Source organism: Microtus oregoni, unplaced genomic scaffold, assembly GCF_018167655.1.
Source record: "Microtus oregoni isolate MIOR12 unplaced genomic scaffold, Mior012 000029F_ref0000214, whole genome shotgun sequence".
NCBI lineage: Eukaryota > Metazoa > Chordata > Mammalia > Rodentia > Cricetidae > Microtus > Microtus oregoni.
Genome location: NW_024543088.1, coordinates 16928033 through 16942850, shown reverse-complemented (window position 1 = coordinate 16942850; position 14818 = coordinate 16928033). Strand labels below are relative to the sequence as shown.

At 46.5% G+C, this 14818-nt stretch overlaps 1 protein-coding gene across 2 annotated transcripts in view; it reads left to right on the top strand.

Annotated features, from left to right (window-relative positions):
* Pkp2 (plakophilin 2) overlaps nucleotides 1-5077 on the top strand; it is a 58709-nt gene extending 53632 nt beyond the window's left edge. The window contains exons 12-14 of one of the 2 annotated variants that reach the window (XM_041678064.1): nucleotides 1075-1162; nucleotides 3471-3544; nucleotides 3725-5077. In XM_041678064.1, the coding sequence (XP_041533998.1) occupies nucleotides 1075-1162; nucleotides 3471-3539 (157 nt within the window). In that variant the 3' untranslated portion in view covers nucleotides 3540-3544; nucleotides 3725-5077. Of the gene's footprint in view, nucleotides 1-1074; nucleotides 1163-3470 lie in introns of both variants that reach the window. The other variant, XM_041678063.1, reaches the window with a different exon arrangement.
* Nucleotides 5078-14818: the final 9741 nt, after the last annotated feature.

The window sequence follows — 14818 nt, the reverse complement described above, 5'->3', positions numbered from 1 at the left end:
AAAGAAAAGTGCCAAACAGCGTAAAGATAAATGTTATGAATATAAAAACTCTTTGTCACTAAAGAACTTTATAGAGTTTTGAATGTAAGGGACCTGCAACTTAAATGAATTTACTTCTTCCAAGAGACCCTGAATGTCCCTAGGGTACTAAGAACTCCACAGGAGGCTAGTGCTACTCTCCTTCCGGCAAAGCTAGTGTGGAAGAGAAGCTGAGGCGAAGCCCAACATTTGTATACATTGTAGCTTTCTGTATTCTTTTTTTTTTTTAATGTGCATTAGTATTTTTCCATGAGTGTCGGGTCCTCTGGAACTGGAATTACAGACAGTCAAGAGCTGTCATGCAGTTCTAGGGATTGAACCCGGGACCTCTGGAAAAGCAGTCAGTGGTCTTAGCTGCTGAGCCATCTCTCCAGCCCTGCTATCTGTGTTCTTGATTGCATGTTAATAGACCTTTGTGCCAAGGGAAATAAACCCATATTCTTTGTTTATGAAAGAAAATACAGTTGTATGTTAGTAGGTAATAGATGGTAATGAAATCTGAAAGAAAACTGACATCTAGCCAGAAATGGGAAGTTGAGGGCACATTTAGAACTGGAGCATCAGAAGTCAGTGCGGTGTCAAATGCAGTGGGGAACTGGATTGGGACAGTAAGTTCTCTGTCGACCCTGTTCTAAAGACACAATGAACAAGACTGTATTTTATTAACTTGGAAAATTTGGTTTGCCCCCCATTGGGAGGGTCCTTTTGTCTCGGAGGCATGCACACATCTTCGCTTGGTTTTCTGCGTTGGACTCTGTAGATATGACCATAAAAATACAAATAAAAGGCACTGTAAGTAAACTGAAGGATTTAAAACACGTATAAACATCGTGGGCTTTCTCCGTAAATTACTTATTTACCAGCGCTCCCCTTATGATTTATAAAAGAGCTCTTAAGTGAACTCTGGCTTTCGCAGCTCATCCTCTGTGTGTGACAAGTGGCAACTGCTGAAGCCGCACCAATGGCGACTTGAGGAACGAGAAGGGAATGGCCAAACTCCGTTTCTCACTAATCCACACGCATCTCTCTTTCCAGCTATGCCCCCAACAAGGCCAGCAAAGCAGCTTCTGTCCTTCTGTACTCTCTGTGGACACATACAGAACTCCATAATGCCTACAAGAAGGTAAGCGCACTGCCCAGATAAAACGTGACACTTGACCTGGCCCTCAGCCAGGTGATCAGAAATCACCAGATAGCTGCACTTTCTTCTTTGTATTTAAATTGGTTGGCTATTATGGTTGTCATTGTTGTTTTGATTTGTTTTTTGAAAATTTCATACATGGGCACTGCATTGTCCCTCCCAAATTCAGGTTCTCTTCTTTAAGTACCTTTGTTACATGTATATACACATATGCATGAGTACATACATAAATACATACGTGTACACATGTACATGTAACCTACTGAGTCCACTTAGCTTTGCTTGTATCCAAGGTTGACCTCATGCAATTGGACAACCTATGTAGGAGTTTATCACTGGGAGCGATTGGTTCTCCCTCTCACAGCGGCCTTTAGCCTGTAGCTCTTCATCAGGAGAGGGGTAATATGGGGTCACCCCTGTCCACACTGATGCGTCAGCTGGTGGTGCCATTTTGCTGGTCTTGTTCAATCATATTATTGAAAGTCTATGGATCCATTTTCCCTGCCATATCTAGGGAATATGATCTATCAGCCGTGTTGTGGGCCTCTGGATCTTAAAATCTTTCCCTTCCATGGTTTTCCCTGAGCCTTAGACCCAGGGCTGCATTCCAGATATATCAGTTGCGGTTAGGTACTGCACAGTCCCACTGTGGATCTCTGTAATAGTCTCTGTATGCTGCAGAATAAAACTTGGACGAGGAGTGGACTCTACACTTACCTGTGGCTCTAAGGGAAAGTCTTTGTAATGCAGTTAGAAATGATATTAGAATCTGGCAGTAGAATGCTGTCCTCTTGGGGAAATGACCTCTCCACAGCCTACAAAACCAGATATGACATCAGTCCTATGGGCGACCCTTAAGTCCAATTAGACAATTATTCAATTATTGATCATTTCCAAAATAAAGCGCCACTCTGGCAGCATTGTGGCTGTCTTGACAGGCCCGTCGTTGTGGCCCACAGACCTCACAGCTGGTTAGAGCTACTGACTGCTCCTCTCTTGGCCACTTCCACAGCACCTTCCCCTCTGTGAGCACCTCCTTAGGAAGGAGGATCCAGTCAGCTCCAGCTTCATTCCTCCAAGTCCTGAGTCCCAAAGTGCATGGTGTCTTCAGCAATAGGGATTTACCTTTACGTTCTGTGGGCAACACAGGAAACGTTAACAACTTATATTGCTGTGGAAGTCTTTTGAACTCCTCTGACCAACAAATCAAGAGGATGCTTCACATGCATGGTACCAGGGGTTTGTTAGGTACTCCACGTGGCATAACTTCTTTAAACTATGAAACTATGAATATACATAGATATTACAGATAATTTTAGGAAACATAAAATGAGTTCCTATGTCTTTTCAAACATCTTTAGTGTTATTTATCCTTCCTCCTCCACTTTTTCTCCACATCGCCCTCCCCCTTTCCAGTGAAAGTGCCCCAGTTCTTTCTGTTTCCACCTTTATGTCACCCGTGTCTTGTCATTCCCACTCAAGAGCTTCCCCTCACCCCCACCCCACCTTCCCCTTACTCTCTCTGCCCCACCTTCCCCTTACCCCTCAGCCCCACCATCCTCCCTCCCCCCTCCCCCACCTTCCCCTCACCCCCACTCCACCTTCCCCTAATTCCCTGGCACTACCTTGGTCTAGTGTTATATTCCTGATTCTGCAGGTTATTTACTTGCATGTGGAGATTAAGAGCTGGGGGCCACAAAGTGAGAGAACATGGGGCTTGTCTTTAGAGGCTGCACGCCTCACTCAGTAGAGTGTTTCAGTTTCATCTCTTTACCTGCAGATTTTATGACTTTGTTTTTCTCTGCAGCTGAATAGAGTTCCATTGTGTACATGTACTGCATTTTTATCAGCCATTCATCAGTTAAAGGGCATTTGGGTTGTTTCAAAACATATTCCACCAGCCTTAGCAGTTAGGGAATGGAAATCAAAACTGCTCTCAGATTTCCCCTTGCCGTAATCGGAAGGGCTAAGATGGAGAGTACAAATGACAGGGGCGGGTAAGGCTGTGGGGAACGCGGTGCCTCCTTCACGGCTGGGAGTGCAAGCTGCTGCAGCCACTCTGAAACCAGTGCGGAGCATCCTGAAGCTAACAAATCTACACCACTCCTTGACATACGCCAAGGAGTTGACACCCTGCTTCCCAGACATGCTCAGCATGTTCATTGCTGCTTACGTCACAGCTGCCGGGAAATGGAGCCAACCTAAATGTTCTTCCGCTGATGAACGGATGAGGCGTTTTCTTACGCGAGGATGTAGTAGCCTTTTACATTTCTGTCTGCTTCTTCCAAAGGCTCAGTTTAAGAAGACAGACTTTGTCAACAGCCGGACCACCAAAGCCTACCACTCCCTTAAAGACTGACAAAGGTGGAAATAAATTTGGAAATTTCAGCTTCAGGGTTCCCCACTATAACCCCCCCCCAAAGAAAACACCTATTTTTCTACTAACTGACCCAAGAAACCTCAGAAAGCATGCTTTGTTTATATTCTTTTGTATTTCTATCCCCAAAGTCTAGAAAATGAATAATCACGATATAATTTGTTTAGGCATCCTTAAGACTTCTACAAGGTCTGTTGTGCCCTGTAGAGCTCACGGACACCATCATCCACGCTCACAGTACATGTGAATACATGTGGGTAACAGCCAAGGAGCACCTGAGGAAAGACCTGAGTGGCTAGACTTTTAAAGTGAGCTTGACATTTCTGTCCTTTGTCTGGGCTTCCTTCTTGTCCCTCGTCTGCATGTTACTCCATTATTGAACCACAGGCGTGTGTTCACCATACTGAACAGGACAGAGATGACAAGAATAAAGCTTTGGTGACAAGTCGTTTGTGATTGTTTTCCACCCTTTTGGGTAGCTCTGCTTTATCTTTATCTTTCAATTTAAATGGATGTAAGAAATGTAGATTCCAGAGCTGCATCAGTTGAGAAGTGTCATAGCAAACTCTGTGGCTGTAGAGACTCACCCACCGCGCGCCACTGCGACGAGCAAGCATGTGGTGGAGAAATGGGAGAGAAGAGAAACAGAGCGACTCGTGCTGTGGAGAGAGGTGGGACTGGAGACGCTGTTGTGGTGAGGAACAGGCTGGCGAGAGCGGCCTGCACTGCCACCTGGAGCCAAGTGATGTCTGGACCTCTGCTGCTTCCGAGGTGGCTCCACGGTAGCCAGGGAGCTGTGTTGATGTCTGTGGTCCCTATTACTACCAAAGGCCATGAGGGTGCCTGTGGTCTGGGCTGCCACCCAAAGCCATGCTGATGTCCAAGGGCCATGCTGAGCTGGCCCTGCCCCTGAGAGAGTTTGCCCTGCCCTCACAGGAGAGTTGGGCCTGCCTCTCCCTGACTGCTGCCTGCAGGGAAGCTGACCCTGCACTTCACCTCGCCTGAGTGGGGGTTCCCAGCGGAGGCCTGGGCTGATCAACTCAGCTACCACCCAGGCCCACCCCAACGTCTCCCCCATCTGTGACTACTGGAGTTCATTAAGGGCGGTCCTGCAGAGCTATAGCCACAGGGTCTCCATGACTACAACAGCATGGTATCCAAGAGGAGTCTGGGCGGGAGGGGTCCAGTATGGATGGTCTAGCAGAAGCCAGAGGCCTTGAACCAGACCAACAACATGTTGCAGTGAACGTTATACAAGTAAAACCGTTGGGCACAAGGGCCTACTGCACAGCACACCGCGGCTTCCCTTACCACTGCGGCGAATACATTTATGAAGGACAGGTGGGCAAGGAGGAGGGGCAAAGTGGGGCTTTTTTATTATTTTTTTTACTTTTTCCTTTCTTTTTTGGAGGGGAGGCTACAAGGGTGGAGGGAGGACAAGGAAGGACTGAGAAATGAGTGGGATCGGGCGCATGATATGAAATTCTCAAAGAATAAAAAGTGATCTTTAAAAAAGTCTGGCCATGTATAAAGACAAGTATTGGTTCTGAAATTCCATGTTCTCCCTAAGCATGGTATAAATGGAGTTTTCACTTCAAGAAATCATGTCTGTGTGATGTCACCACTGGGTGTTGATCTCTTGGCCCAGTGTGGTCTGGACTTTGCTGCCCACTGCGGTTGGGACAAGAATCCTTTGTTCTTTGGCAAGGTTCCAAGGGGAGCCAGCTGAGACTGCTGGTTTGAATGAATCACAGCGTCAACGTTGTCCACTTTGACAGTGTGATCCAGGGCCGCTGTAGCTCATGCTTTCTCCCTGATACAAGACAGGAGAGCCCTCGAGAAGGGGCCAGAAGCCATTGTAGCCCAAACTGAGAAGTACCAGCCTTCGGCAGCTGAGGGATAGCTAGGGAAGGGCACTTGTGGGAAAGGCAGTTTTAACTAGATGGTAATTAAGCCGTTCCCATTAGTACTCCACTACAATTCTGCTCTTTATTGATCCTTTGAAGTCTGACATCATTTGCATAAGAAAGTAAGAGAAAAAATAATCCTTCAGCTACTTTGGTGGGAAAAAAAATGAAGAGAAAGTAAATTCCCATTTCTATTTAAATGTTTGTTTAATTCTGGATTATTTTGGAACTTAAAATGTGTTTAACTTTAAAAGTTTTAGTTTAGGTGATTTGCCCAGGTTGAGAGGTTTAATTTTTTTCTTAAAAACTAAATCTTTCACCAAAGGTCTAACAATAAGCATTTAGGGCTCGTGTATTTCTCCAAATAAGCGATAGAAGTTTAAAAGTTCCTGTGGATTTCTGTGTTTGCTTCTGGTGTCTTTATCTTAAGGTGTTAATATCCGGTTATATTAAATACAAAAAGAATGGAAGCGACATTGCCTAAAGTTATTTTTATTTATTTCCAAATTAAAGTCCTAAACTCAAAGTATATAAAAATTGGAAGACACACAATTGTGTTCACTATTGTTAGACTTTATGTGTATATAATGTGTCTGAGTCTATGAGAACTTAGCTGGCTTGACCCTCCTCTCTCGCTTTGCTCCTCTGTTCACAGACAGCCCCGTTGGCTCAGCTAGATGAGTATCAGCTTTGACCAATGGTCTGTACCTAAAGCTGTTGTTTCCCGGCTGTGCCTCTGCCCCCACAAGCCCTCCCTCCCTTCGGATCAGTTTGTGCTAGGAGGTTTAAAGCCGCTCCACGTCCGGGAATACTGAATGGTTTTCTAGACTGGGAGGTTTCTGGCTTGGGACTGCATTGCAGGAGCAAGTGACTGGTAATCCCCTGTTTACCTTGAAAAGGTTATCTACAAAATAAACGGGATTAACATGCCAAAGGGAAAAAATAGCCAGGGCAGACAAACTAATACCAGATAAGTCACCCTCTAAGATGTAAGTCCTTAGAAGAAAACAAAAAATTATGTGTGTGTATGTATATAAAGCTTTTATATATATTACATATATACAGTAGGTTGTGAGATTTCTGCTTACCAAAGATATAACAAACTTTCACACTGTAGTGAGGATGAGCCTCAGGATTAGGGGACAATTCAGAAGACACCCAATCAAGTTTTTGGAGTATCTTCTTGCATCAAAAAAGACTTGATCCTAATGGCAACAGAAAACATTCATTCAGCTAGTGCCCAGTATAACCCCATCTTAAGACTCATGCGATATAAAGATCCTTGTTGAGGGAGGAGAAACAAAAGGAGGAACCACTTTTCAAAATGCAGTTCTGCTTTAAGGTTAACAATTTAGTTTGCGGTGGTCCTGACGTCTCTGATGAAATATACGCCAGCCTTCGAAAGCCTGCGTGAGGGAATATCTCCTTAGGATGAGTGTGTTCTGAAGCAAGAAAGAATGCCATCTGTTAGGGTCACACCCAGCAGACTGTGCCTGGGAGACTCTCCTGGAGAATCCAGCTGTTTGAGCTGAGGCAGGTGCCGTTTTCAATTCCCAGCAACCACATGGTGGCTCACAACCATCTGTAGTGAGATCTGGTGTCCTCTTGAGTCATCCACATCAACTTAGACCCTGAAATCCAATGTGGACAAGTTCAACAGAACCGCCATGTACGGGCTGCCCACGCATACTTTCGCATTGCCAAGGCATAGATTTCATCTTCATTCTGCAGAGTAGGCAGCCAGACTTCAGTGCTAGGCTGTGCCAGCGAGACCTGCAGATACTCAGTGGCATCCTTGTCTCCTCAGGCTTTTCTTTAAAAAAAATTATGCATGGGAAAATACGAAGCAGAGATAATCACATTCCTAGAGTCAGAGCAAAGCTGCAGAGGGCCTATCTGAAGCAAAGGGCTTGGCCCCCCTCCAGGATTCTCCCCAGACCAAAGAGGAAAGCTCACACGTCTGCATCTGTGCAATGTCAGCTTCTCTCCTTACGAACCTATGGCTGCAGTCTGACCCGACAGCCAGAGGTCTCATGCCAGCCATCCAACCTGGCCTCACACTGTGTCATTTCTCTGTGGAAAGTTTCTTAATCTCACTGAGCTTCAGATTTCTTTATCTGTATAATGGGTTCTGAGGAAGTGTGTCGGTTAATAACACCGGGCCCATGGTGTGTCCTAAAGACAGCAGGGGTAAGTGTGTCAGTTAATAACGCAGTGCCCACGGTGTGTCCTATAGGTAAAGACTGCAGGGTTAAGTGTGTCAGTTAATAACGCAGTGCCCACGGTGTGTCCTAAAGACGGCAGGGTTAAGTGTGTCAGTTAATAACGCAGTGCCCACGGTGTGTCCTACAGGTAAAGACGGCAGGGTTAAGTGTGTCAGTTAATAACGCCATGCCCACGGTGTGTCCTACAGGTAAAGCTGTGCAGCTTCCCGCTGCGGAAAGCTCCTCTTTAATCCACCTCTTTAATTCTCAGCCTCCCCTCACACACTCCTGCACACTCACAATCCTGTGCTCCCCCACACAGCATCCTAAACTCACACAACACACTCCTTCACAGCTATGCAATCACACACATGTGCGCTTACTGAAACACACTCTTACACTCTTGAGCTAACTCTCGTGCGCTCACACTCTGATGTCCTACACACTCCTGTAACTAATTTGTGTCCTGTCTCGTACTCCTGCGCTCACACGTCCTTTCCAGACCAGGCAGGCATGGAGGAACAGATAAGGCTGGCAGGTAGTTTGCAATACTGTGTCTCAGAGCATGAGTCCTGTGTGGTTGCTTGCGGTATAGAAATAGCCTGTACTTACGTTTGGGAAAGGAAGAGTTAGCCAGAGATCAAAAGGTTCTTGGATCAAGTGTGGTGACCCTTTTATCCCAGCATTCCAAAGGCAGAGGCAGGTGGATTTCTGTAAGTTCAAGTCCAGTTTGGCTACATAGTGACTTCTCTAATTCAGCCAGGGCTATATCCTTGCCTTAAAAAAAGACAAACCTGCTGTTTCAAGCCTTCTCCAAGCTCCAGTGAAGGCATCATGACATCCCTAAAGAAGCACAGTGTTGTGCATGTGACAAATCTATGACTCAGAATCAGTGAGGTCATGTATAGCTCTTGAGGCTGTCATTTATTGCACACAGAGCAACACGGGTCTAAGCCTTGGGCAAAAGGACAAAAGATTCAGTCTAGTCTGGTTTATCAGGCTAAAACCTCAGTAGTGAGCCATCCTTGGAGTTCATTCTAAGCAGAAAATTCGAAATTGGCAATTATAGTAAACTGAGAACCATTCTCTAAACATTTTCTTCATGTGGAGTAGCAACCTGACGGCAGGTGGATAGCTCAGAAGGCAGGTGGATAGCTCAGAAGGCAGGTGGATAGCTCAGAAGGCAGGTAGATAGCTCAGAAGGTAGTTATTAGCTAGGGGAGCATGTGGAGGCAGCAGCAGACATTCCTGCTGCCTGGACAGACTCCCTCGTAAATCTAACATCAATGAGTAGCTCAAGTCTCAGAAGCCTGGGCTCTGCCTGCGAGCTGTTACCACACAGTATACCTGGCAGGAAATGAAAAGCATGTCCAAATATCACAACCCCACACGGATGCTCTCCACAGCCACCAGCAGCAGCCCTGGACACTCTGGAGGGGCCCTTTAATTCCAGCTTTCAGGGTCGTGGGTTGCACCGAAGGCCTCCTCCTGCAGCTGACTGGTGAGTATACTCTGAGAACATGTCCGTAGGCCTTACGAGATGAACTTCACCATGCTGGTTTCTACAGTGCCCTCTGCTTCACCCAAGAACCAGAAGTTTGCAGCTGTGGCTGTGCAGGTGCAGAGTTCTAGGGCGCATGTGCTGCCTCCAGTGTGACTGGAAGTTACATGGTACGTTCACTAGGCTCCTTAGGAACCGCAGGAACAAAGTTGGTGGAGAATAAATGAAGTTTAGGGTTGCTGAGGAAGAAAATTTTTTTTAAATATTTATTTATTATGTATACAATGTTCTGTCTGTATGTCTGCAGGCCAGAAGAGGGCACCAGAAGTCATTACAGATGGTTGTGAGGCACCATGTGGTTGCCGGGAATTGAACTCAGGACCTTTGGAAAAGCAGGGAATGGTCTTAACCTCTGAGCCATCTCTCCAGCCCGAAGGAAATGTTTTTGCTAGTGTTTGTTTGTGGACAACCCAAACTTAGGCTGGTCCTTAGGCCCGTCACCATTGTCAAAGGACTCCAGGAGGCACTCCAAGGGGATAGCACGGCTTACAAACGCCATTAAGTCCTGGTCTCTCAATAATTCTATCAACTGGGCAAGATGACCCTGGGTAACAGCCGTTCAAAAGGAACATTGTGGATGGTGGCCTTTAATCCCAGCACTCAGAGGCAGGCAAATCTCTGAGTTCAAGGCCAGTCTGATTTCCAGGTCAGCCAAGGCTACACAGAGAAACTCTATCTTAAAACTCCCCCCCCCACACACACACCCCAAAAAAGGAAGGAAAGAAAGAGTTCTACCCAGGTGACCAGACTTGCAGTTTCCTGTCTTTGTTTAAATTCTCAAAGTGTAACCTAGGGGTGGGCCCTAAAAGAGGGGTAGGATGGTAGCATATGTGAACATATGATCTTAAGGCTATACACGCTGGTAAAGTTCTGTCTGTTCTGTTTGAGGCTGGATCCCTTTGTGCGTTAGCCAGAATTTGTTGTGTGCTATCACTGCAGAGCCTGTTCCGATATTAATATCTTAGTGTGGGCAGCGAGTTCTCCCTGGGAAGGTATTTTCATTCTATAACAAGTTCACAACTGTCACTTCAGATCCAGGGAAACACACGTGCACAGACAGACATGCAAGTGAAATGCCCACACACAGAAAACACATAGAATTAAAAAATTAAAAACCAAAAAAGCAAAGCAAACTAGCAAAAGTACCAACAACCAAAAAAAAAAAGAGGAGGAAATGGATTATTTTTTACTTTTTTTTTTTTTTTTTGGTTTTTCGAGATAAGGTTTCTCTGAGTAGCCCTGGCTGTCTGGAACTCACTCTGTAGCCCAGGCTGGCCTCGAACTCACAGAGATCTGCCTTCCTCTACCTCCTGAGTGCTGGGATTAAAGACATGCTCCACCACCACCCGACAGATTTTTTTTTTTCTTAACAAATTTTCTTTTTTCCTTTAATCTAACTGGATTTTTGAAGTCCTGATTTTAAAAATAGATAAAATGTATTTTAGTGGCATGCTTTAACAGTTCTTCATAAAATCACTCATGAATGAAGTGACCCCATGGTCATTGCCTTGCGGCCCAGTGTAAAGTAGCCTCTGCCTCCTGCTCTGTCTTTGCCTTCACAGTTCAGCGCTGATTTGCATTGGAGTAACAGGTGAAAACCCAGTGTCAGACTGCCAGGCTAGTTTCAGGCTGGGCTCTTTCACAGTCCCTGGCTGGGGTTGTATAGAGTGTGGCGACTCACACCTAGAATCCCAGCGTTCAGGAGATGGAGAAAGGAGGAAAGGGTAGCTGCCAATTCTAGGCCTGCCCGATCTGCATAGCAAGTTCCAGGTTAACCAGGGTTAACTAGCAAGTTCCGGTCTTAGGAGAAAGTAGAACCCCAGTTCCTGATACAGCTCAGTGGTGGACTGCTTACAGCATGCATAGGACCCTGGCTTCCATCCTCAGCCCACTAAATAAACAAACCCAAGTTCCCCTCTCTTCCTGATAGGCCATCTTCAACTTGCTGTTATTTGTCCTTTGATCTCTTCTTGCTCACAGAACACTAAGCAGTAGCTCCCAGCATCCCGTTTTCAGAGAGCAGTGACAAAGAACTGGCTCGTAAGCACCCTCTCCTCTATCCCACTATTTTAATAAATAAAACTTTCCTAGATACTTCTATCTGGAAGGTTTGCCCCCTACCCTGTGTGTATGTGTGTGTGTCTTGTTTATTACCCAGCGCTACATATCTTTTTTATTATTGTGCTCTAGTGCTTAACATTATGATTTATGATGGCACGGGTGACCCTGGCAGGTTCCATTGTGTGTGGGAGAGGCCGCAGCGGGTGGGAGACAGATACGCCATGTGGAAAGAGCTTGGGTATAGAGTTTATTTAGTATTGGGAGGGTATAAGGTTTAAGGGTAAGGGGGTTATGGAGGGGAGAGAGAAAGAGACAGAGAGAGAGACAGAGAAAGAGAAGAAAGGGGGAGGAGGAGAGGGCAGAGGCTGCCTCTTTAGAAGAACAGACAGGAAGAAGAGGAGGAGGCGGGAGATCAGTTTACCTTAGGAAGGGGGAGACAGGTGGGCGGAGTTTGTCTCTTAAAGGGACAGGGTACCTAGGTGACTGAGCAGGACAGTATAATTATTCCCTCAACGTCTACAAATCAGCAGGAAGTAGTCTCAAGAACTCAACTCCCTTATTCTTTTATTCTGGCATGCCTAACTCCTTGCCTTTTTATTTTAAAAGAAAGATTGGAATGTTATAATTATGTAAGCTGATCTCGCTCCTCCTCTCTTTCTCTTCCTCTCTCTGTCCATTCTTCTAAAGAGGCAGCCTCTGCCTCTCCTCCTCCCCCTTTCCTCTCTGTCATCTCCCCCTCTCTCCCCCCTCCTCCATAGCCCCCTAACCCTTATACTTTATACCATCTAATATTAAATAAACTCTATACCCAAGCTCCCTTGCGTGGCGTTTCTGTCTGTCTCCCACCAGCCACGGCCTCTCCCACCTGCAGTGGGACCTGCCAGGGTCACCTGCACTGCCATAAATCATAACACTTAATAGCAAACCTAGGGTCCTTGACGTGCTGGACAGGCGCTCCTGCACTAAGCATACCCCCAGCTTGCACGTCTACTCTCAAGCCACTTCTTAGCATAAAGAAAGTAAAACCATAATTCCTGTAGGAGCCAGCATGATAAACTAAATAGAAACAGACCACCCAAAGGAAGTTCTTTACTTCCAACCATTTTCACCTGCCAGAGTAGGACTCAGCCATCGACAAGTTTAATGGACATGTCAGGCATCTGTTCTTTGCGGGAGATGAAAAGGCAGGTGGCTAGGAGAAAAAATAGTTATTACCCGTCTTGTTTGTACTGACAAAGATGAGTGTGCCAGGACCAGGAGCAGATAGGCACTTTATTATGGCATCTGGGAGTAGGTGCCCGCTTGAGCCTAGAGAGATGGTACCAGCATGGGTGTCCCAGAAGTTTGGCAGCTGAAGGGGTGGTGAAGATTACTGTGTGAGGTCCTGTCCATCAAGGTTCGAGAGACCTAGGAACTAGTTTTTTTGAGGAGTACTCTGTCCCCTGGGGAGAGTGGGACAAGTTCAGGGGCATTTGGGTCCACTGGTGTGGGGGCAGGGAGACAGCTGTCAGCATGTGAAGAGAGAAGGGACCTCAGAAGGGAGAGGTAGAGTAGGTACCCTGCCAGTGGAAGAATTTGGGCTGGGAGGTGGTGATTAAGGAGGAAGGGCCTGTCATAAAGGAGCTCGAAAGAGCTCAGACCCACAGAAGAATGTGGGGTGGCCCGGAGATGGGTAAGGGCAATGGGGAGAAGGGAGAGCCAAAATAATTTGAGTTCAATGGAGAGCTTGATAAGCTGTTGTTTAATGAGTCCATTGGCCCTCTCCACCTTTCCCGAGGATTGTGGATGGTAGGGGATGTGGAGGTTCCAGGAGATGTTGAGAGCTTCGGACACAAGCTCCATGACCCTGGAAGTGAAGGCTGGCCCACTGTCCATCTGGATGGTCCATGGGACACCAAACCAAGGAATGATGTAGTCCAGGAGTACCTAGCCACCACATCTGCTGTTTCCCTTGAGGCCGGAAATGCTTCTATCCACCCTATAAAAGTGTCCACAAGTGTTAGGAGATAATGGAGTCTTTTATAAGTAGGCATATGGGTGAAATCAACCTGCCAATCTTTGCCCGATTGGTGTCTACAAAGCTGGTGTAGAGACTGACGTGTAGAGAGTCCCCTATGGGGGCTTTTAGACAAGAGCTTGGCTATAAGGGGTCCATTAACCCTGTGGGTTGGCCTGGGCACATGTCTGGCAGGAGGAGTGAACCTGTGAAATATGATCTCGGAGATGGGTGGGGTCAAAGAGGGACTCCAAGAAGTAGAACAAAGCTTTGGGGCCTATGTGTAAAGTCTGGTGGATGTCTGAAATGATCAACAATGCCTGGTCTTGAGGAAGGATGAGGCAGTTATTAAATAGAACCATCCATTCTTTGTTTTTGTGCCCCCCCCCCTTTTTATGAGCTCATCCCTCTCTTTTGGTTTGTAACAGGGCTGATAGGAGGGAGCTAAAAACAAAATATATTCTATGGAATCAGGGGAGCTGGAGGCCAGCCTCCGGGCCACTGAGTCAGCCTTGGCATTGCCTAAGGCCACTGGGTCCTTGGAGGATTGGTATCCCTGATAGTGAATTATGGCTACTTCTGCAGGGAGCGAGAGGGCCTCCAAGAGATTGGCTATAAGGGGTTCATTAATTATGGGAGTGCCCTTGGTAGTAAGGAAACCCCAATCCTTCCAGAGTGCAGAATAGCTTGGAGTGTTGCAGTCTGGTGCAGCCTCGTCTATCAGGAGGACTCAGCTGCCTCTTCTCAGGCATTAAAAACTTTAAAGACCGTTTTCACCAATTCCTGTATGGGGGTTTGGGGACCCTCCTCAGCCTTTTTTAAATTTTTTTCTAGTATCTGGTGCTGACTGAGAAATGAAATGGGTAGCCAGCCTCCACTGGGGAGGCTGGGTCCAGTCTAGTATATTGAACCATGGTTTCTTGTAATTGGTTTAAAAAAATGGCCAGGTTTTCATCAGCTAGCTGTGTGATCTCCCAGAGTTTGTCGAAGTTAACAACATTTTCCGTGACCATCTCCATACCCTGAAGGAGGCAGTGAACCATGATGTCCGGTCTCTGTTGGCTATTTTGGCCTGGTTGATAAACCCAGTATGGTTCTGTGGCTGGCACGGCCACTTCCCCCACAGGGACTGTGTTGTCCACTAGGTGGGTCTGGTCTGCCTTCTGTCTAGCTGCTGCCTGAATTCCACTTTGCTCTTCAGGAGTGAGAGTAGAGGCCTGAATGACATAGAAATCATGCCAGGTTAAATCGTAGGCCTGGGATAGATAGTGAAACTCTTTAATATAAACAGAAGGATTAGCAGAGAAGGAACCCAACTGCTTTTCTATTTGAGAGAGGTCTGGAAGAGAGAAGGGCACGTGGACTTTAATAATGCCATCAGCTCCTGCTACCTCCAGGAGAGGGCAGAGAAGGGCAGGGGTGTGGTGAGACCTGGTATGAGAGGAGACAGGAGAGGATTGGGAGAGGTTAGTCCAATGTGTAGGAGTCCAAGAGGTGTGTTGTGGCATGGAGGGGTAGTGAGAGGCAATAAG